The sequence below is a fragment of the Chenopodium album genome, chromosome 27, assembly GCF_948465745.1.
Source record: "Chenopodium album chromosome 27, dcCheAlbu1.1, whole genome shotgun sequence".
Classification (NCBI taxonomy): domain Eukaryota; kingdom Viridiplantae; phylum Streptophyta; class Magnoliopsida; order Caryophyllales; family Amaranthaceae; genus Chenopodium; species Chenopodium album.
The window spans coordinates 35,843,183-35,867,424 of record NC_137860.1 but is presented as its reverse complement, the minus strand read 5'-3'; the positions used below and the strand labels follow the sequence as shown (position 1 = coordinate 35,867,424).

Here is a 24,242-nt window from a genome sequence, read left to right as displayed (position 1 = left end):
TAGATAATAGATGATGATAGATGATACAACTTAAGTATGGATTATTAGCAACATTTTTATTTATTTTTTTACTAGATGAGATACTCAGTATATTGCTTGTCTCTTGAAATTAGAGGTTAGCCCACCATGTCCACCACCTTAATTATTCGTGTTTATATAATTTAATAAAATTAATTACACCTACTCGTTTTTCCTTTTTCTCTCTTTAAGTCTAAGTCCTTATTTTCAATTTCTAGTCAATATTCAATACAATCGCTCTCTTATCCTCTTTCAACCTCAACTATCACTGCCTAATTTCTTGACCCTACATTCTAATTATTTGTCTTCATTTCCCTTATTTTCCAAGATCTAGAAAGTTATGAGCAGATATTTCAATAATACGATTATTATACGAAGTACGGAGTATAACTTAGTACGAGTTTTATGTTTTATTTTGTGTTATTATATGATTATATCTTATAACGTAGTAATGTGCCTTCTTTGATACTAAACGCAATTTCAATTGTTATGTATATTTTGAATTAAGTGGTACTTTTATAGTCGTAAGGTTTTTTGTATAACGAATTTTAGGCAAAAGCTAATGAGCGCCATTGGAGTGTTAGATAAGAGAACTAAAAGTGGAAATAATAGAGTGAACTAACATTAATTACTCCGAACGATACGTGATTTTGTCATGCATTCCTAACTTAAGGCATGTTCACATTTACTGAACTGAGCTGATCTGAACAGAATTGAACTGAACTGATCGGAGCTGAATTGTACTGAACTGAGCTAAAATGAATATTTTATGAGAGAAATAAATTAGGAGCTGAACAAAACTAACTGAACTGAACTGAAATTAAGCTGAAGTGAACATAGCCTTAATACTCTTTCAACCAATATAAATATTCCTTAACTAACGTCCCGGGGGAGCTCGTTAGCGAGATCCCAAGTTTTAAATTCCTAGATTATTTGATTTTTTTTTCCAAATAATTTATGTCCATATTATATACGGAGATGAATTTGAGCTTTCTAGTGACATGGTATTATGGTATCAAACATATCATCTTAAAATAGAAAGAGATCGAATAAATTCATTGTCAAGTATACCATATCGCCATGAAAATCCTCTATTATCACACACTCATCAGTCATAATCGAGTGTCATACTCGATCAAATTTCTATATAAAAAAAATAAGTCTATTAGTAATTTGGTGCAATAAATGAGACATTAAATTCCATCATTGCTGAGGCTGAAAAAATGATAAATTTGATAGTGCAAGGACATAAAAAAGGGAAAAATTGCAACCAAAGGTTATACTGAATCCTTTTTATACTTCGTACGAGGTACAAAAATTATTAAATTTGGACTATCATCTCAAATTGCATAATTCAAGTTATCTTTAAACAAAATACCGATTAAAATCCAAAATTATACTCCATATAAAATTTGTACAAGAAGCTAAAATGAAAAAATATTGATTTGTGTTTGATTTTGTTATATATTTTTTAATTTGTTAAGCCATTTATAAATTAATAGCAAATTATGAATGATTTATTTATAACCGTAAGATTTATATCATTTTTTTTTTTTTTTAGAAAAGTTACATATATATTATTCTAAAATAAAACTGGCAAAAAGAGAGGAAAAAAAAAAAAAAAAAAAAAAAGATAAGAGTTGGAATTGTTATGTTTCTAAGTCAAACTCATCCCCATCATACAAAAGTCAAAATTATTGAGTATAATAATTGTCGTAGTTAATCTGTATGACTGTATCACTTGATGTTAACACAGTGCAACACTAACAATAGAAATATTTTAGCACTAAATAATTATGAAGAATCAATCACTCATCTATCGTATTAGTATAATCCCTCTTATAAAATATAGAGTACAAAGTATTTGGGAATTTACTATCACATTTTAAAATTCCAAAGGATGATCATTTTGATTGCACAAAGGTTAGCCAAATCTTCACTCTATATACACAAGTTATTAAAGAATACTGATATATGTTTATTTTAGGATGGAAAAGAGTTGTTTATTTAAGTAAATTATACTACGTACAAGTACGACTCAATTTGTAATGTCATTTTTTTTTCTCATAAAATTAATCAATTAAAGTTTAAAACAAATAAAATGGATAATGAAAATCCTAAATTAAAAGCGAAGGTAGATATTAGATTCGTATTGAGTTTTCAAAGACTAAGGATCCCCCCCAAAAAAAAAAAAAAAAAAAAAAAAAAAAACTCATTTTTTTAGTTGGAATCCATTGGCATCGAGCTTCTTAAACGTATTTAAACCTAATAGTGTATTCTATTCACCATATTTACTTTTTAAACTAATCTTATTCTGTCTAAATTTATCTAAATTTATCAACCCTTTTCACAACTCATAATAAATTACATTTCAACGAACTAATAATCTTTATTAACTATCATAAGACCTTATCCGAACGTGTATAAACACAGTTTTGTGTTTCTTGAGCGTCATACTCGTATAATATAATTCTTGTTTGTGTTTTTTGTATGATATTTAAGAGATAGGAGGAAAAAGTGGATGAATACGTTAATGAAAGTGAAAATACAATTATAGACAAAAGATAGAGAAAGAAAGTGGAAAAAAGTACCAGGCATGTGCAAAATTCAAGAGTAATTTATGAAGTATAATAAATAAAGTTAAAATAAACGAAGGTATAATAATCTTTTCATACTATCCAAAAATGGAAATAGAAATAACATTTTGGATCACCAAAATAGGAACCCAAGAACTATATTATGGGACGGAAAGAGTAACTTATTTCATACTATATCTAAATTTATTATGGAAAAAGCGTAAATACAATAGATCCTTTTTCATTGGCGGCCTCCGTGAATATTCGAATCATTTCATCTAAAATCATTCAATATAACCTTATTCACTTACTTCGTATCTAAATAGATTATGAAAACAAAAAACGTAAATAGAATAGATTCTTTCCATTTTCAATCTTCGCGTCCGCGAGTATTCTAATCATTTCATCTAAATCATTCAGAACACCTTATTCAACAATTACCCTATCAACAATTACCCTATCAATAAGGATGTGGAGTTGGCTTGATGGTACTCCCATCTCGTAACCTCGAGGTTACGGGATCGATCCTTGCCCCCAACATATGCTGGAATTTACCCTGCCCCCGTTGTACCCGCCCTTGTGGCTCATATGAATCAAAAAAAAAACAATTACCCTATCAATCACGGTAATCCCTTATACGGTACAATGAATCTCTACCGCATTTAAAGTATTCCATACGACTCGAAAACGAGTGAGTAAACCCATAATATAAACCTAAAGAAAAAGGAAAATCCAACTGTACACCCTCGCCGCACACACATATATTAAAAACATACTCTCTCTTTCTTTCTTTACTCTCTCTTCTTTCTTTCTTTACTCTCTCTCTCTCCACTTTTCCAATCAATTCCCAACCATGCTTCCTTTCCCTTAACCCCCTTTTTCCCCATTTTCTCTCTCCTCAAAAACCACCCCCAAAATTCTCTCTCTCCTCCTTCAAACCCCCAAAAATGGAGAATTTTCCTTCGTATTCCTACCCAGATTCCGGCGATTCTTCTCCTCGTTCCCGTGAAATCGACTTCGAGAATCCTCCGCCGTCATGGGAGGAGCAGCAACAGCAGCAATCTTCACTCAACCACAAGGTCAAATTCATGGTTAGTTATGGCGGCAGAATTCAACCTCGTTCTCACGATAATCTCCTCGCTTACGTCGGCGGTGAAACCAAAATTCTCGCCGTCGATCGATCGATTAAATTCTCGTCGTTGTATTCCAAGCTTTCGTCGACTCTGTCATCGGATTCCGCCGTAAACGACGCCGTTTCCGGTGGTTTCATCTTCAAATACCAGCTTCCTGGTGAAGAACTCGACGCTTTGATTTCCGTCACAAACGACGACGATTTGGAGAATATGATGCATGAATACGATCGACTTTATCGCGGTTCAACTAAACCGGCTAGATTAAGGATTTTCCTATTTCCGATTCATAAATCTGGTTCGTTTGGATCTACTTCGTCTGATCCTGGTAAGATCGACCGTGAATCCGACCGCTTCGTTGAAGCTTTGAATTCCGGTCCATCGCCGCCGCCTCCGACGGCAGTCAACAGTAATATGGATTTCTTATTCGGTTTAGATAAAGGTCCGGCGCAAATTCCGGCGCCGGTTCAAGCTCCGGTTCAGATTCCGATACCGGTTCAACAACCGGATCCACAGATTGAAGCTCGGATTCAGGAGATGAACAGGATGCAGATCTCAGTTCAGGAGATGAATCGGCAGAAAAGCGAGGAAGTAAACTATGCTACAACTGCTCCGGCGAATATTCCGGCGTCTGTTCAAATTCCGGCGGGTTACTGGCAACCTCCTCCGCCTCCTCAACCGGTCAACGTCGAACAACCACCGCAACAACAGCAACAACCGATGCCACCTCAGCACCATCAACAACAACAATTCCATCATCAACAACAGCAGCAACACCAACAACAGCAACAACACCAGCAGTTTCATCCTCAACAACAGCAACAACAACACCCACAACAACACCAGCAACAGCAACAACAACCGGTATACATGGTTCACGCGCCACCACCAGGGAATGTATACCACGCGCCGATGATGCGACCGGTAACCGGACAACCAAATCAAGGGTACTACCAGATGCAAAGAGTGCCGTCAGATCAGGTTTACCGGGAGCAGCAGTTGTACAACATGGGGTCAGGGAAGATGGGAGGAGGTTATTCAGAAGGAATGGGGTTACCGGCTAGACCGGTAGCAGGTATGGGTGCGGAAAATCAGGGGTATACACAAGTGGCGTACGATAACGGAAGTGGGAGACAGATGTACTATGCTTCGCCGCCGGGAAGTGCGGGAGTTGTAACGACGCCGTTTCAGGGAGTTCCGGTAAATGGGAGTGGTGAAATGAGACCGGTAACTGCTGCTCCACCGGGTTTAACCAGTGTTCCTGCTGAGGGTAATAAGGGAATTCAGAAAGTTGTGTCTAATTCTAATGTGTGATTTTTATTTTTATTTTTATTTTTATTTTTTTTTTCAAGAAAATAATTATTATTATTATGATGAAAAAAAAAAATATGGGAGATATTACTCCAATAGGATTATGATGTATTATTATTTTTATTTTTTTGGTGTTTTATTTTTGTTTAAGTAATAATGTGACATTTGATACTCTATATTAGCAGTAATTATTGTTCATTACTCACTTCTTTTTATTAGTCCTTTACTCATTTTAGGCATTTTATGGAATATATGACCAAATGTTGTTTTTACTGCTGTGTTAATTGACTGTAATTTTTATTTATTTAGTGATTGTGAGACTTGTGATATCTTTTCTGGAGGAAATTGAATGTTCAAAGTAAAGGGATGAGCTTTCAAGAGTTTCAACATTATGATGTTTGTTTCTTCTGTTCCAAAATAAATCCGACATTGATAAATTCGTTACAAATTGGATCTTATAAACTTTTGACAAAGAATTTACATAATTATTATATAAGAATTGAATAACATTATGCAGTATCTTGTATTCTTGTTACATTTCTCTTTTTGACGTGTTTGAAAATGTTCTAATGTTCAAAGGTTAAATTGAAGGCATAAATCGTGTAAGGGTCTGTTCTCTTCGGCTTATTTTCAGATCAGTTTAGCTCAGCTCCAATAAGTTCAGTTCAGTTTTATTTTAATTTTCTTCTCTCATAAAATATTCAGTTCAGCTCCAATAAGTTAAGTTTAGTTCAGCTCAGTTTAATTCAGTCAATCAGAATAGACCCTAACACTCAAAGACGGACCAACTTAAGAGAATTTGGAATCCTGTTGTAAACTTGAATAATACTCCGTACATTATATAGGACCAATCTTGGAGATCTTGAAACCCAGTGTTAAAAACTTGAGTAACTTGTTGGTGAGAAATATATAGGGGTCATAAATGGTTGTTCGGAGACATAGAAGCTTATACCTATTATTTGGCCACATAAAGATCCATAGTCTTGAGACAATGAGGGAGGATGTTTTTACCACCTAAATTGATTATTAAAATTTAAAAGATAGTAATTGGTTTCAAGTCTTCCAATCACCTAAGTGGCCTTCTGAGACTTCGTAGACCACATAAAATTTAAGTGAATCACTTAAATTGATTTTAAAAACCAACATCGTAAACTCATTGAGTGGTATGAAATGAATCTTTAGTCCGTAAAAGGTTAATGAAATCATGTATTCACTAAATAATTAGATAGACGCACCAAAATAACCTTCATTCAATGACCAAAAATGTGTTAGAAACATAACTTCATTGTACAAATAGACATCTCGAGAACATATCTTGATTTACACTAGTTTGATTAAGCTCATTTTTTCTTCTTGTTGACATAGCCAAACAAGTTAGACAAACCTTTTTAATTGTTATGATCAAAGCAAAGAATCTAAAGGCAACCACTCAAACAAGAAGCTTGATTTCTTTTATCTATTGTTCAAAATATATTGTTGGAATGGTGATGAAGTAATATGATATAAAATCAATAAGTAAGGAGTGATTTTATATAAATATGTGAAGGGAGTGTGGTAAAGGCATAATTGTTTTGTAGAGGGGTTGGTTACATGTAATTGTCATATAGATATGAGTCATATACTCATATGACCTTGTTAGTCTAGAACCGTAGAGATTTCAATTTATAAGAAAAAGACTATTCTACTTTTCATATGGTGATTGCGATTGTGATGGAATGTTCAAGGACAAAATAATAGTGATTTTTTGTCTTTAGATCACATTTTATTCACTATATATGCCTTAATTTATTATTTGAATTACTTATAATTTTATAAAAAAAAATAGGTCCTTGATAGAAAATGTAGATATTAGTCACGGATAATAGTGAGTAATAATTTACTCCAATTATTAGCATTTACCTAATTAGTTGAAAAATTGTTTTTTTTGACCAATCAATAGTACATTAGTATTACTATAAGTTGTTGATGCATTTAGTTATATGTTTACATTTATTTGAACACTGGATACATTAGAACACTAGATAAAAGAAATCAAGTTGACCAAACAAAACTCACTTGACTGTGATTAAACTAATAATATGAGTACAAATTCACATAATTCAATGAAAGAAAACACCCTTTTAATTTAAGGGCCTGTTCTCATTGATTGAACTGAACTGAACTGAACTGAACTCAGCTGAACTGAACTCAGCTGAACTGAACTGAAATGAATATTTTATAAGAGAAGGAAATTAGGAGCTGAACTGAACTGAACTGAACTGAACTCAGCTGAACTAAACTGAACTCAGCTGAACTGAACTGAACTGAGCTGAACTGAACTGAACCGAGCTGAACTGAATTGAACTGAACTGAACTGAATTTCAACGTAAGAGAACAAGCCCTAAGATTAAAGAACATCCTTTGTTCCGTTTAATACTACCTTCGTTTTATATTATACACAACGATTAGACATTTTTCCTCTTTAATTTATGTCAAGTCGTTGCAAATAATATGAAATGAGGTCGTATGTTTTTCCAATGAACTCAATAATCGAAGAAGTGTAGACAAAGCCAATGAGGTAACAAAATAATGACATCGTACAAGATATTTTCCCTCAAAGAAATTCAACAAAAAGAAGTAAACTTGGTAATGGAAAGTGGGCCATATGTTAGTAGAGCCTTAGAAGAAGGCGTGTTACCAATGAATGAAGTAGAAGATGGGTTTGGTGTTGACTCATTCAGCTACAGTTACTCCATTTTACTTGTTTAGTGGAGTAGTATGTTAGTATGTTACAACAATTAATAGATCTCTTTGTCAAAAAAACAATTTGGTGTAACATGAAATCCAAAAACAACGGAAAGTTGTGAACTTTTGGAGAGGATTTTGGCTTTAGAAATTACAACTATTCTCCAACTTTTGGGAGTTGTCTCATTGAAGGAAGAGAGAAAGAATAAGTATATATCGGATTATGAGACCATGGCGATATGAATCTATTTATACGAGATAACTAGATGTAAAAGTGAGCTAAAAGTCGAATTTATATACTAAAATAAAACCATGATGCTTAAAGTTTACCTGAAATGCGTATAAATTACATGAAATACTATTGCACTTGTCTAAAATTGAAACCTTTTGCACCTATTGAGGATTGTTGAGTCGCTATGTAACTTTGATTAATGAAACAAGGAAGGCTGTTAGAACACTACATAAACACCAAAGGTCACTTTAATTAATTATCCTAAACACAAGTACCAAATTTTATAAATTCAAGTTTTTCTAATGGAGTTTGAACAAGAGAAATTTGATAGAGGGTGTAATGATGTAATTGAAGTTGTATCGTTGTCAATGTCGTTATAAAATTATAATTGACCACATTTGATGATTTGTCCTAGAGATAGTAGTGTACTATGATAGATTATGAGATCATTTAGTGTGATAAGAGTCGTGTTAGAAATGGCATTCTATGCTTGTCTCTTTGTACAACTCTTTGCAAACTTCTTCTTGATGTCATGATGTGTGCTTGCTTTTATAATCAATTTGTAACAATTTTATGTATTTAACCTTGTTTGCAATGAGGGGACTTGGAAAATATTTAGAATTACGGCGTTACGGCTTGAACCCTTGCTGAATTAGTTTTATCAATTTGTCGATTTTCTTATACTTTGTATGATTCGAAAAAGTGAATTTGTAAAGTACGACGTATTACTTTCATATTATAAAAAATTAACTACGAGAGTGATTAATTCATTTATTGTCTAATAATTCTGGTCGCACATATCAATGAAAATGAGAGTTCGGACCACAAACTTTTTTTTTTTTTTTTTAAAAAATTTTACGATGTATTACTAACGTGTTATAAAAATTGACTATGAGAGTGTTTAATTCACTCATTGTCAAACAATTTTGGATTATTAATGATGATAATTCGAACAATAAACTCAAAATAGATTACATCCTTAAATAATTTGGCAATAAAAATAACGCGGATAACATATGTCGTTGAATTACTAATAATTTATGATAAATCCATATAAAAAAGACAAATGGAAAGTGAAAAGGGCAAAATTAAGCATGGGCCACGAAAGGAAAGAGAGAAGAAAAGGCTTCAAACATGAAAAAGATCAACCAACACATACATGATAATATAATGGGAAAACACTCTTTTGTCACCAACTCAACTCTAAACTACCCACTTTTTTTTGTCACTATATTTCTTGCTTCCTTCTAACCTTCCTATCAACTGTGTACATGACTAGGAGTGTCAGTTCGGATAATCGGATCGGGTCTGATATGGTCGGGTCGGATAAATTTTTAAAGTTGAATTATAACAAATTATTATGTCCACGTGACTACGTGAGTCCAAATTTAAATTTGATATTTTTCGGGTTGGTTTCGGATCGGGTCAGGTGTGCTTTTGACACCTCTATACATGACTTTAGAATATGAAATAAAGAAATTCGCGCAAATTATTTAAGTTGATGTTATCCAATGATTGAAGCACCTAATTTAGTTATATGCTAAGTCATGAGGTGTAGTATGGTGCATCATTAGTGCATTATACCATAAGGATCTGTCAAGTGTAACATTAGATATTTTTTTCCTCCATTTGTATCATATAAAAAGTCACTTATCCTATTAAAACCCGTCTCTAAACGTCACCTGAATATACCTCATATAAGGATAACATTAACTAAAATTGAGTCAGAATCAATTGGAGTTTTTCACAAATATATCCACTCCTAACTGATAACAGTCATAAGCTATGCAACAACAACCCATAACACAAAAACAGTCATTTATGGCCTGAATCATATACTTAACAGAGAACTAATACTCGCGTATTAAGTATAACTATGAGCCCAACTCTCTTTTAGGCACTAAATTAAGTTGATTAGCCATTGATCTCTGCTATTTGGGCATCATACAATGAATCCCCACGGATTTAGCACCAGAGAAAGCACATTCACAATGATGTTTGATGGCCTTCTCTTGCTTCTGCTGCTAGTAATTCTTGGACGATGTTGCTTTCCAAGAGGCTGAACCCCTGGGTTAGAGTTAGCAGGGCTTAGACTTGTCAGTGATACTGTGCCAAATTGGCAGTCTAGACAGAAATGCTTGTAATAGCTGAATGAATAAGCAGAGCAATCTGAGTCAAGTGACAGATAACATTAGTAGCCATAATGAGACCTGTCAACAGTTTAAAAGTCAATAGCAAAGGAACCTGATATCCTTGGATACTGAAGAATGCAATACCTCAAGGGCTAAGTGTTGATGAAGCTTTATTGAATAATCCCTCGACCCTTAGGATGGTGCTCGCCATATGCTACGTCAAAGAGCTACATTGCAGCAACACATAACTAGACAATAAAAGGAAATAAAACACATGCAGATTGCATGAAGAATGAATTTACTGACCTAAAGTTTCCATTAGTCTCCCTTCTCACCTTTGTCTTCCTCACAGTCACAGTTGAATTCTGTAGTAGTCGAAATCTAGAGTAAAGGATATTGTCCCAATTCCCTAATAAATAGGCATTTTATTCAGCTGAACAAGATATAGATCTGCAGTGATTGTGGTGGAAATAGCAAAGGAATGTAGTTCTAAAAATAAAAGTTTGAAATAACAAACAACACATGGCTATTCGCACAACATATTCAATAACGTAGCACGTACTGCAAACAGGTGGTGCAGCCATCACAAACTACTTAAAAATCCAAACAAGTAAAACAAAATGGCAAATCACTTACATTGGGTGCTGCTACTGCCTATGCTCAAGCCAAGGCCCTAAGCATAGGCATTGCTGCCCAAATAAGACACACTGCCAAGGCATAGACATCAAGGCATAGGCACTGCTATCCAGCCAAGGCACAAGGCCTAGGAAAAAGGCTGTTACCTAGCAAAGACACGAGGCATAGTCATAAGGCCAAGGCACAAGGTATGGGACCTATGGGCAGCAACCCAGCAGGGTGTGGCACAAGGTATAAGCCAAAGACGGCCTAAAACCACCTGATCTTAAAAACTACCTACACATGGCCATAAAGGGTATAGTCTTCACTTGTCTGGGAGACATTTTCAGAAAGACAAGACAAGGCAAGGCATTAACAAGGCAGAACTTTAGACATAATTGTGAGAGGTGGAAACTAAAAAATCATGAGCCTAAGCATGAATAACCAACAATACAAAAGAAGATGAAGAACTCCATATTGGTTATTATTGGAATCATCTCTTTTACTACCAATAATAATGCAACATAATTTCAAAACAACATAACTGAATCAAACAAAACTCATTTATGGGACTTTATAGACATCTTTACAGGTGTCTTATGGGTCCAAACCAACTTGTATGACCCCAGTGGCCATCCTACGCATTCAGTTCATTTTTGGAAAAAATTTCCAAAATTGGTCCGAAATCGTGTATTATAGCCTTCAATTTTGGAAAATTTTGGATTTATTTGGACCAGAAAAAAAAATTTGACGAGATGCTACCCATAAACCCCAATACACCCCGGGAGTCTATTTGATTGGGTGGAACCATCCAATTTGCCTTTAAACTGTCAATTTACCTATTTATAACTTAAGCCTACTTCATTAACTCAAGGCCACCATGGACACTTATGACAACATATAATGATCATATAAGGTTCCAAATGACAATATATGACTCTAGGATGTATCCCCTAATATCTCGAGAATTTTTGACACCGGGTCCGGAAATCTTCAAAAATTGGTAAAAAAGCGTGGATTATAGCCTTCAATTTTGGACATTTTTGGATCTGGAAAAAAAAATTGGCGAAAGTTTTTCCAAAGACCCCAATACACTCCGGGAGTCTATTTGAGTGGGTGGAACCATCCACTTTGCCTTTAAACAGTCAATATGGTTGTTTTCATACACCCTCTTGTATTTTGTATAGGCTCTCACGAGATCGTTATGTAACCGACTAATGGTCGTATATGGGTCTAAAACATTATATGACTCAAGGATGCATCCCATATTATTCCGTGCCTTTTTGACACTGCCCCAAAGTCTCCTAAATTGCTCCGATTTCGTGTATTAACCATTAAATTTGGTACTTTTTAGGGTTTCTATGGGCCTTGAGAGTTCTACTTAGTGCCCGGAACTATCTCATTCATGCATTTTCCATTCCTAATAATCATGTCTTAAGGCAAAGACGTCATACCCTCAAATGACAAAAAAATAGTTGTTTATGTTCCTTGTCCTTGGGTGCACATGTCTTGTGCCTATGCTCACATGCCCCCTTGCACCATCCCACACCCGACGCATAGGCATCGTTTCTTATGAGAAACGGCTTAACCCATACTTGGTATATACTATCAACTATAAATCGGTAACCTCATATAGCAACATATAGGTGCTTTCGGGAAATAGGGTGGGGGAAGGCGAATTAAAGCGACATAGGCTGAATCTTAGTGTATCGCATCAAGATCACTCTTGCCACTTACAATATCCGTCATGTATTGAAGTAGTCAGCCGCGTCCCTCGAGAAGCATGGAAACACCTTGATGCCTAACTTAGCTAGCAAAAAATGCTACTGCCTATGCTTTGGCGAAGGCCAAGGCCCTAACCATAGGCATTGCTGCCAAATAAGATACAGTGCCAAGGCATAGGCACTCCTACCCAGCCAAGGAACAAGACCTAGGAAAGGGGCTGTTACCTAGCAAAGACACGAGACATAGTCATCAGGCCAAGTAACAAGGTATGGGACCTATGGGAAGCAACCCAGCAGGGTGTGGCACAAGGCATAAGCCAAAGACGGCCTAAAAACACCTCATCTTAAAAACTACCTACACATGGCCATAAAGGGTATAGTCTTCACTTTTCTGGGAGACATTTTCAGAAAGACAAGACAAGGCAAGGCAAGGCATTAACAAGGCAGAACTTTAGACATAATTGTGAGAGGTGGAAACTAAAAAATCATGAGCCTAAGCATGAATAACCAACAATACAAAAGAAGATGAAGAACTCCATATTGGTTATTATTGGAATCATCTCTTTTACTACCAATAATATTGCAACATAATTTCAAAAACAACATAACTGAATCAAACAAAACTCATTTATGGGACTTTATAGACATCTTTACAGGTGTCTAATGGTTCCAAACCAACTTGTATGACCCTAGTGGCCATCCTACACATTCAGTTCATTTTTGGAAAAAATTTCCAAAATTGGTCTGAAATCGTGTATTATAGCCTTCAATTTTGGAAAATTCTGGATTTTTTCGAACCAGAAAAAAAAATTTTACGAGATGCTTCCCATAAACCCCAATACACCCCGGGAGTCTATTTGGGTGGGTGGAACCATCCAATTTGCCTTTAAACTGTCAATTTACCAGTTTATAACTTAAGCCTACTTCATTAACTCAAGGCCACCATGGACACTTATGACAACATATAATGATCATATAAGGTTCCAAATAACAATGTATGACCCTAGGATGTATCCCCTAATATCTCGAGATTTTTTGACACCGGGTCCGAAAATCTTCAAAATTTGGTCAAAAAGCCTTCAATTTTGGACATTTTTGGACCCAGAAAAAAAATTTGGCGAAAAGTTTTCCATAGACCCCAATACACTCCGGGAGTCCATTTGAGTGGGTGGAACCATCCACTTTGCCTTTAAACAGTCAATATGGTTGTCTTCATACACCCTCTTGTATTTTGTATAGGCTCTCACGAGATCGTTATGTAACCGACTAATGGTCGTATATGGGTCTAAAACATTATATGACTCAAGGATGCATCCCATATTATTCCGTGACTTTTTGACACTGCCCCAAAGTCTCCTAAATTGCTCCGATTTCGTGTATTAACCATTAAATTTGGTACTTTTAGGGTTTCTATGGGCCTTGAGAGTTCTGCTAAGTGCCCGGAACTATCTCATTCATGCCTTTTCCATTCCTAATCATCATGTCTTAAGGCAAAGACGTCATACCCTCAAATGGCAAAAAATAGTTGTTTATGTTCCTTGTCCTTGGGTGCACATGTCTTGTGCCTATGCTCACATGCCTCCTTGCACCATCCCACACCCGACGCATAGGCATCGTGTCTTATGATAAACGGCTTAACCCATACTTGGTATATACTATCAACTATAAATCGGTAACCTCATATAGCAACATACAGGTGCTTTCGGGATATAGGGTGGGGAAAGGCGAATTAAAGCGACATAGGCTGAATCTTAGTGTATCGCATCAAGATCACTCTTGCCACTTACAATATCCGTCATGTATTGAAGTAGTCAGCCTCGTCCCTTGAGAAGCATGGAAACACCTTGATGCCTAACTTAGCTAGCAAAAAATGCTACTGCCTATGCTTTGGCGAAGGCCAAGGCCCTAAACATAGGCGTTGCTGCCAAATAAGATACAGTGCCAAGGCATAGACGTCAAGGCATAGGCACTGCTGTCCTGCCAAGGCACAAGGCCTAGGAAAAAGGCTGTTACCTAGCAAAGACACGAGGCATAGTTATAAGGCCAAGGCACAAGGTATGGGACCTATGGGCAGCAACCCAGCAGGGTGTGGTACAAGGCATAAGCCAAAGACGGCATAAAAACAACTCATCCTTACAAACTACAGACACATGGCCATAAAGGGTATTGTCTTGACTAGTCTCAGAGACATTTTCAGAAAGACAAGACAAGGCAATGCATGAACTAGGCAGAACTTTAGACATAATTGTGAGAGGTGGAAACTAAAAAATATGAGCCAAAGCATGAATAACCAACAATAAAAAAGAAGATAAAGAACTCCATATTGGTTATTATTAGAATCATCTCTTTTACTACCAATAATAATGCAACATTATTTCAAAACAACATAACTAAATCAAACAAAACTCGTTTTTGGGACTTTATAGCCATCTTTACAGGGGTCTTATTTTTCCAAACCAACTGTATCACCCCGGTGGTCATCCCACGCATTCAGTTCATTTTTGGAAAACATTTCCAAAATTGGTCCGGAATCGTGTATTATAGCCTTCAATTTTGGAAAATTTTGGATTTTTTTGGACCAGAAAAAAAAAATTGTGGAGATGCTTCCCATAGACCCCAATACACCCCGGGAGTCTATTTGGGTGGGTGGAACCATCCAATTTGCATTTAAACTGTCAATTTACCCGTTTATAACTTAAGCCTACTTCATTAACTTAAGGCCACCAAGGACACTTATGACAAAATATAATGACCATATAAGGTTCCAAATGACATTATATGAACCTAGGATGTATCCTCTAATATTTCGAGATTTTTCGACACCGGGTCCGGAAATCTTTAAAATTGGTCCAAAAGCGTGGATTATAACCTTCAATTTCGGACATTTACACACCTAGGAAAAAAATTTGACGAGAAGTTTTCCATAGACCCCAATACACTCCGGGAGTCCATTTGAGTGGGTGGAACCATCCACTTTGCCTTTAAAAAGTCAACATTGTTGTTTTCATACACCCCCTTGTATTGTGTATAGGCTCTCACGAGATCGTTATGTAACCGACTAATGGTCGTATATGGGTCTAAAACATTATACTTCCTCTGTTCTTTTTTACTTGACCTGTTTCTTTTATCACGCTTGCCAATGCAAAACTTTAATGATCAATAACTTTAATTCTCCATAAGTAAAAAATTATAAAAGTTATATATTATGATAGTACTTATTGAGACGAATTCAAAAAGATCTCACATGAATATTTTTTCCTTACATATTATTCACAAAAGACGGTCAAAGGAGGGGTGGTGAATAGTGTAAAAGTCAAAGCGGGTCAAGTAAAAAAGAACGGAGGAAGTATGACTTAAGGATGCATCCCATATTACTCCGTGATTTTTTTACACTACCCAAAGCCTCCTAAATTACTCCAATTTCGTGTATTAACCATTAAATTTGGTACTTTTCACTTGAGAGTTCTACTTTGTGCCCGGAACTATCTCATTCATGCCTCTTCCATTCCTAATCATCATGTCTTAAGGCAAAGACGTCATACCCTCAAATGACAAAAACAATTGTTTGCATTCCTTGTCCTAGGGTGCACATGTCTTGTGCCTATGCTCACATGCCCCCTTGCACCATCCCACACCCCGATGCATAGGCATCGTTGTCTTATCCTAAACGGCTTAACCCTGGTATTTTTTATCAACTATAAATCGGTAACCTCATATGGCAAAATATAGGTGTTTTCGAGGAATAGGGTGCGGGGAAGGCGAATTAAAGCGACATAGGGCTGAATCTTAGTGGATCGCATCAAGATCACTCTGCCACTTACAATATCCGTCATGTATTGAAGTACAGGCCAAGGCCCTAAACATAGACGTTGCTGCCAAATAAGATACAGTGCCAAGGCATAGGCATTGCTATCCAGCGAAGGCACAAGGCCAAGGAAAAAGGCTAAGGCTGTTACCTAGCAAAGACACGAGGCATAGTCATAAGGCCAAGGCACAAGGTATGGGACCTATGGGCAGCAACCCAGCAGGGTGTGGCACAAGGCATAAGCCAAAGACGGCATAAAAACACCTCATCCTTGCAAACTACCGACACACGGCCATAGAGGGTATTGTCTTGACTAGTCTCAGAGACATTTTCAGAAAGACAAGACAAGGCAATGCATGAACTAGGCAGAACTTTAGACATAATTGTGAGAGGTGGAAACTAAAAAATCATGAGCCAAAGCATGAATAACCAACAAAACAAAAGAAGATAAAGAACTCCATATTGGTTATTATTGGAATCATCTCTTTAACTACCAATAATAATGCAGCATTATTTCAAAACAACATAACTAAATCAAACAAAACTCATTTTTGGGACTTTATAGACATCTTTACAGGTGTCTTATGGTTCCAAACCAACGTGTATCACCCCAGTGGTCATCTCACGTATTCAGTTCATTTTTTGAAAAAGTTTCCAAAATTGGTCCGAAATCGTGTATTATAGCCTTCAATTTTGGAAAATTTTGGATTTTTTTGGACCAAAAAAGAATGTTGTCGAGATGCTTCCCATAGACTCCAATACACCCCGGGAGTCTATTTGGGTGGGTGGAACCATCCAATTTGCATTTAAACTGTCAATTTACCCGTTTATAACTTAAACCTACTTCATTAACTCAAGGCCACCAAGGACACTTATGACAACATATAATGACCATATAAGGTTCCAAATGACATTATATGACCCTAGGATGTATCCTCTAATATTTCGAGATTTTTCAACACCGGGTCCGGAAATCTTCAAAATTGGTCCAAAAGCGTGGATTATAACCTTCAATTTTGGACATTTTTGGACTCAGAAAAAAATTTGGCGAGAAGTTTTCCATAGAACCCAATATACTCCGGGAGTCCATTTGAGTAGGTGGAACCATCCACTTTGCCTTTAAACTGTTAATATGGTTGTTTTTATACACCCTCTTGTATTTTGTATAGGCTCTCACGAGATCGTTATGTAACCGACAAATGGTTGTATATGGGTCTAAAACATTATATGACTCAAGGATGCATCCCATATTATTCCGTGACTTTTTGACACTGCCCTAAAGCCTCCTAAATTGCTCCGATTTCGTGTATTAATCATTAAATTTGGTACTTTTCAGGGTTTCCAATGGGCCTTGATATTTCTACTTTTTTCCCCGGAAATATCTCATTCATGCCTTTTCCATTCCTAATCATCATGTCTTAAGGCAAAAACGTCATACCCTCAAATGGCAAAAATAATAGTTGTTTGTATTCCTTGTCCTTGGGTGCACATTTCTTGTGCCTATGCTCACATGCCCCCTTGCACTATCCCACACCCCGACGGCTTAACCCATACTTGGTATTTTTTATCAACTATAAATCGGTAACCTCATAATCGCATCAAGATCACTCTGCCACTTACAATACCCCGTCATGAATTGAAATAGTCAGTCGCTCGGGGTCCCTTAAGAAGCATGGAAACCCAATGATGCCTAACTTAGATGGGTGCAAAAAGCCAAAAATGTTCTCTAGATGTTAAACTGAAGGCTATAATAAATGAAATCAAACCATTTTCGGAATCCGGTGCCAAAAACAAAGTTACGGTGAGAATGATTCCCGGGATCATATACGGTAATATACACCCACCAGGTCTCACAAGGGCCTAAGCTCAATGTTGGATCATGTCTGTAACGGGCTAAACTGAATGTTAAAACCCAAAGTGGATGCTTCTAGCCAACCAAGTGGCCTCTCGGTGTCACATGGGGTCCATGGAAAGCACCTCCTATATCATTTTTGGTCCTAGAAAACTGAAACTTTTTTCTAATATTAAAGGCTATAATCCACGATATTGGCTTAATTTTGGGAATATTTTCAAAATTAAAGTGAATGTCGCAGTCGTCTGTTGGGATCATAATAGTTGATTTGGAACCATAACAAACCTACTAATATGTCTCTAAAGTCTAGAAAATGAGTTGAATTCAATGTTGTGACTATTTTGGAATTTTGTTGTAGTGGTAATCAAAACTTACATGAACTACCATGATTGTATCCCATCGTCAATCAGAATGGACTTTTAATATATCCGGAGTAATCAGATCACTCTAGTAGCAATACCTATAAAGCGTAATGAATACAATGTGAAGCGTCCCAAATGAAGCTAATATGGAAACTAATATATACATTTATCACTTAAAACATTTGAACAAAACTCTGACAGAAAGGTCCTTCAAGTTAACTCAAAATTGATTTTCGGAAAAGTAATTGCCCATCATTGAGTTGAAAAGGATTTTGTGATTATTATTTGGAAATTCAGATCACCATTAAAAAATTCAAACTCGTGCACTTTATAAGAGATATATTCAGGGCCGGCTATTAGGCTGTGCAAACAGCCCAACAACACAGGGCCTCACAATTTTTGGGGCCCCAAATGTCTGACAAACTTCATTAGTATAATAAGAAACCAACGCTACTAAAGTCATGTAATTGAGCATGGCATAGTTGGTATAAGATCTCTTTATAAGATCCTTGAGGGACAGGGATCAATCCTGCTGCCTGGGCATACATTCACTTTATTTTTTCTTTTTCTTTCCTTTGTAAGAGTATCACTCTGTGAATCTGTAGTCCGTTTTTATTATGCTTAATTTTTTTAAGGCTTTTTTTCCCCCAAAATCTTAATAGTTACCTCTACATAGTATATTTAATGTATATATCATATTGTCTATAGTTATGTCATTGTAAAAGTGAACTACCTATTCTTGTAAATAGTAATGAATGCAAAAGTGTCTTACCGAATATACGTATGAAGTAGAGTACTTCAAATATTATTTGTGACTTAAAAAAAATAGCTAATGGTTTACAGTGTTTAGCTATTGTGTAAAAATAAAATAAATAAATAAATAAAAATAAAAAATTAGCTAATGAAATTTACACTACTATATTGTGTAAATAGCACAGGGCCCCCTAAATGTTTAAGACGGCCCTGGATATATTGTTCACAAAAACAGATGAATTTTCTAAAATGGATGCACAATAAGCACCCAAGATAAATCACCATAAAACAATTTGCCTAGCTAAGGCACAAGGCATGGGCAGCAGGTTAAGGCAAAAGAGAGCCAAAGACAAGGCATACAAACACTTTATCCCTAAAACTACATGTATATGGCCATAGAAGGTATTGTTTTCACATGTTTGAGAGACAAATTCGGAAAGATAAATCAAGGCATAGACAACTTAAGACATTGTGAGAGGAGCACACAACAAAGTAATGAGCCAAAGCATGAATCAGGTAGTTCCAGCCATTAAATAGGGCTCTCAGACTATCAGAGAGAAGTTCAGAAAACACCTTGACAATTTTGTACAGAAATGGCGCAATTGGAGAAGCTCATGTGAGGGTATTCTTTGGATGCTAAATGGAAGATTATAACACACGAAATTGGATTATTTCAGGATCCAGTGCCAAAAAATCTAGTAATGGTGGGAGATGTTATTCAAAATCAAAAAAGATTGTTTAAAGTCATATAAGCCCACTACTCGATCTCATTAAGACCAAGGATGGGCAAGACTTAACGTGAGTGTCCATAACAATCTAAATTGATCATTCAAAGGCAAAATAGATGATTCTAACTGCTCAAGTGGCTGGCTACCTGGGGTCTCATAGGGTCCATGGAAGATATCTCGTCCTTTGTCTTTTCCGAGTCTAGAAAAAAAGATTTCCAAAAATCGAAGGCTGTAAACCACGATTTTGGATAAACTTCAAGAATTTTTTCCAAGATGTTTTTCAAGGTCATAAATTTTTTCTTGGAACTATGAAAGACCTAACAATATGTCTTTGAGATCTCAAAAAAGAGTTTGATTCAATTTTGTGACAATTTCAGATTTTTGTTGTATTGGTAATCACGAGTTAAGAAGTATGGTTCCAATTGGAGACGGGGCATCCCATGGTTACATTAAGGTGTCAAGATCCTTTCATTTATTTATCAAACATTAGTTGATACTAGTTGTTCCATAAAATCCAGGGGGTGGCCTAAACCTATATTTTGACTATTTTGGATTTTTGTTGTAAAGAGGTACAAGAACTAATTCTAATTGGTGACTTGGCGGTTCAATCAATGTGTCAAGAATCCTTCATTGGTTTATCAGTTTCACACCTTTGTTGATTTTGGTCGTTTCATAAAAGCCCAAGGGTGGCCTAGACCCAATGGCAAAGCACACATCTAAAACCGACTAAATTGACCATTAAAAGGCAAGTGGATGATTCTAACTACTCAAGTGGCCTCCTGCACAGGTTTCATGATAAGCACCTTGTCCTTTATCTTTTCGAGTCTAGAGAAGTTAAAAAAATTTCTTAAATTGAAGCTATTCCACGAATTTTGGTGAATTTTGAGAAAATTTCCAAAATTACAGTGGATGAGAGGGATGTCTCCTGAGGGCATAAAAGTTGGGTTGTAACCATAAAGACCTAACAATATGTCTCTAAAACCCTGAAATTTAGTTTGGTTTAATGTTGTGACTGTTTCGGAATTTTGTTGTAGTGATAGTAAAGAGCAAAAGAAATAATTTCAATTGGTGGCTGGGCATCCCATGGTTTCATTGAAGTGTTAGAATCTTTCATTAGTTTATCAAACCTTTGTTGACTCATCAAAAACTACTACACTTAGTTTTTCCCTACTGTTAATATTAAATATTATACACACAAGCTAAGCTTGCAAACAATTCTCCTACCTACCAAAACAAACAAGTGAAACACTCCAAGCACCATAATTATCCCACCATCACTTTCCCATGCTTGTTTCATAAGAAGCCTCAAACTCAGAAAATGAGCACCCTGTAGGCCTGTACCCAGGAGTCCACAAAGTGTGAGGGTGAATTATGGTGCATGGGTAGTTTGTTTTGTGAGGCCTGAAGCTGATAACAAATCTTTTGCTAGCTGGACACGTGTTGCTGGACACAGTATAATAACTAACATTAACATCAAGATCTGAGTCTTGAACTCCTAGATCAAGAGATAGCCTGCTTTAACCTCCTATCTGCTAAGGAGTCCCATATTCAGACTTAAGATCATTAATATTTACAGCAATGTCAGAAGAATGGATTTTCCTAGGTACGTCCTCTCAACAACAATTTCTCTAGAACGTGTCCATACCTGCAGTGCATGAATTGGAAATTCCTTCCGTTAGGATTTATGATTTGTCAGTTAAGATGATATAACCTGGTCCTCAACCAGTAGCAGATATCCCTGGGGAGCTTCTTATCATATCAAACCCCCCAAAATCCCATTTTCCAAACCCATATTTCCACTTCAATTTATCACATGACTTCACTATTGGGCCAAATATCTCCAATTGACTTTTATTTTTTAATATTTGGGTTGATGCATCAAAAAATCAATCAAATTAGGTGTATCATATTGTATCAACTATGAAAGACAACAGTCAACATCCACTTCACCTAAATCTAGGGGGAAAAAAAAGACAAGAAAAGCCATACAATTTCATGTAGAGTAGAGCTATAAGGTGAAAGGAAAGCACATAAACTGCAGCCGAATCAATTCACTATACCTAGGTTTTTTTTGTAAGACCAGTAACTATACCTAGTTATTGCAGCCTTGCAGGTATTGATTTGTGCCGTAAAGCTTCACAATGTGCCTCATTTCATGCAAAAGTCAGAAATAATCGAGAACTAGACTAACCACATCAGCATCACTGTCGTCACAATCCTTAGGCATACATATTCCTTACTACCCGAGCTGTTGGCTTCATGTGAACTACCTTGATTGTCACCCATCGTCAATCAAAATTCAGTTATAATATATCTGTAGTGATCAGATCACTCTAGTTGCAATACCTACAAAGTATAAAGCATTATGAATACAATGTGAGGAACCCCTAATACATACATCTAATGAACAAAATTCTGACAGAAGGCCATTCAAATATAAAAAACTTTAATTTGCTGAAAACTTGAAAAGTAAGTGGTAAGGGTTTTGTGATCTTTATTTAGAAACACTGATTACCATTGAGGAATTCAACTCATGCACTAAATAAGAGATATATTGTTCACGAAAACAAACAACCTTTGATTGAAGAAAGCCACATTGCAAACAACACCCATTGCCATTAATGAAGATTTCTTTTTTTTTTTTTTTTTTTTTTTTTGACGAATGAAGATATCATTAGATGGTCATTTGCTACAACCTCGGTTGCTATGTAAGTGATCGTCAATCATCAATCAACTCAACATATTTCGTATACAATTATAACGTACCACTACCACGCCTCGCTCCACCCTGCCCCCTAACTGGCAGTATATTTTCACAATTGGAGTATTAACTTCTTCCTAAATGATTGAAATTTACGCAAATTACCAATATTCACAGCTAGGACACAAACATAAACAACCTCCATCCGGTCACGGTCACGGTCACATAAGTACGTAACTAGTTCAAATTACGCTATTAATGCGACTATTAATTCTGGACAGGAGTGAGTAACAACATAATTTTTCCACTAATGATTATAAAACTTGTATCTGACTAAATACCACAATGCAGATCATTGATGAATATATTAGAGCTTGGAATAAAGAACTGAACTTTCAGCATGAAATTCGAAGCAAGAAAGTAGAAAGCATAGCTAATAACACAAAGTTAAAAACATAATTCTGAATGTAATTTCTTTCGAAAATCAGTAGTGAGAAATGAAAGGAGACTTACAATTAGAGCTTTGATTTTCAATTTAGTACAGAAATGGCACAATTGATGAAGCTCATTTGAGGTTGAAGAAGCTCATTTCTGGAAAATTCAATCGAAAAACCCTAACTCATTTCATGAAACAACATCTTTTTTTAATAACAAGGGTTGTGGCTTGATTAAACTTTTGATGTCCCATTCGATTACAATTTTGACACCTCGATACAAAGTTTAATTTTAGGCTATCAATGATTTGGCTTTGTAAGGACGTGGAGTTGGCTTGATGGTAGTACTCCCATCTCTTACCCCCAGCATATGCTGGAATTTCCCCCGCCCCCGTTGTACCCGCCCTTGTAGCTCATATGAATCAAAAATTGATTTGGCTTTGTACTTCGTATATAAGTATGTGACATTCTATAGACAATTTCTTTTGTTTAGTTCTCTTCGCAACACTTTGATTGGTACACATGTTAAAATTTATAGTCAAAGTAAGCATATGAAAGATGAAAAGTCAAAATTGTTGCGAATATTATGAAATAGGACAAGTATTGTATCACTAATATGAGTTAAAAAGTTCGAAACTGAGATGCCAAATTGGGCTATGTAATGTGTTGTATAAGTGCATTGCCAAATGTATTACTAACCGTCTTCGTGGGGTTCTCCCTACCCTTATTTCCGGGTTTCAAAATGCATTTGTGACAGGTCGTCTCATCTCGGATAATGCATTGACTGCTCATGAACTTTTGTCTTTTATGAATGCGTCAAAGGCTCGTAAGCGGTTTTATGCGGCTCTTAAGTTGGATATGAATAAAGCTTATGATAGGGTGCGCTGGGATTTTTTGATTCAGGTGCTACAGGCTTTTGGTTTTCCTCCCTACTGGGTTCATATCATTGAGCAGTGCGTTACCACAGTGTCTTATCAGGTTCTTGTGAATGGTAGTCTTACTCCATCTTTTCAGCCAAAGTGTGGCCTTCGACAAGGGGATCCTTTATCGCCGTATCTTTTTGTTCTCTGTATGGAAGTTTTGTCGGCTTCTCTTCGCAGGGCGGAAGAACAGGCTTTGTTTTCAGGCATTCGCATTTCTAGAGG

General features: G+C 36.1%; 1 protein-coding gene and 1 long non-coding RNA gene across 3 annotated transcripts; one reads left to right on the top strand and one right to left on the bottom strand.

The window, feature by feature from the left end:
- Positions 1-3,341: 3,341 nt before the first annotated feature.
- On the top strand, positions 3,342-5,236 carry LOC145620238 (uncharacterized). Its single transcript, XM_081674875.1, has one exon. The coding sequence runs from the start codon at positions 3,542-3,544 to the stop codon at positions 5,036-5,038; it is 1,497 nt and encodes a 498-aa protein (XP_081531001.1). The 5' UTR covers positions 3,342-3,541; the 3' UTR covers positions 5,039-5,236.
- A 4,437-nt stretch (positions 5,237-9,673) lies between these two features.
- On the bottom strand, positions 9,674-23,350 carry LOC145621291 (uncharacterized). Of its 2 annotated transcripts, XR_014108376.1 has the most exons (5): positions 23,177-23,350; positions 22,055-22,308; positions 10,430-10,532; positions 10,268-10,350; positions 9,674-10,160 (listed from the first exon to the last, which is right to left on the bottom strand). It is a non-coding gene; the product is annotated as an uncharacterized LOC145621291 (long non-coding RNA). The 2 variants fall into 2 exon arrangements; XR_014108375.1 differs by having other exon boundaries at positions 10,268-10,532.
- Between the last annotated feature and the right edge of the window lie 892 nt (positions 23,351-24,242).

Excerpts from the sequence above, each read along its gene's own strand:
- LOC145620238 (XM_081674875.1), top strand. The coding sequence starts at position 3,542 with ATGGAGAATTTTCCTTCGTATTCCTACCCAGATTCCGGCGATTCTTCT.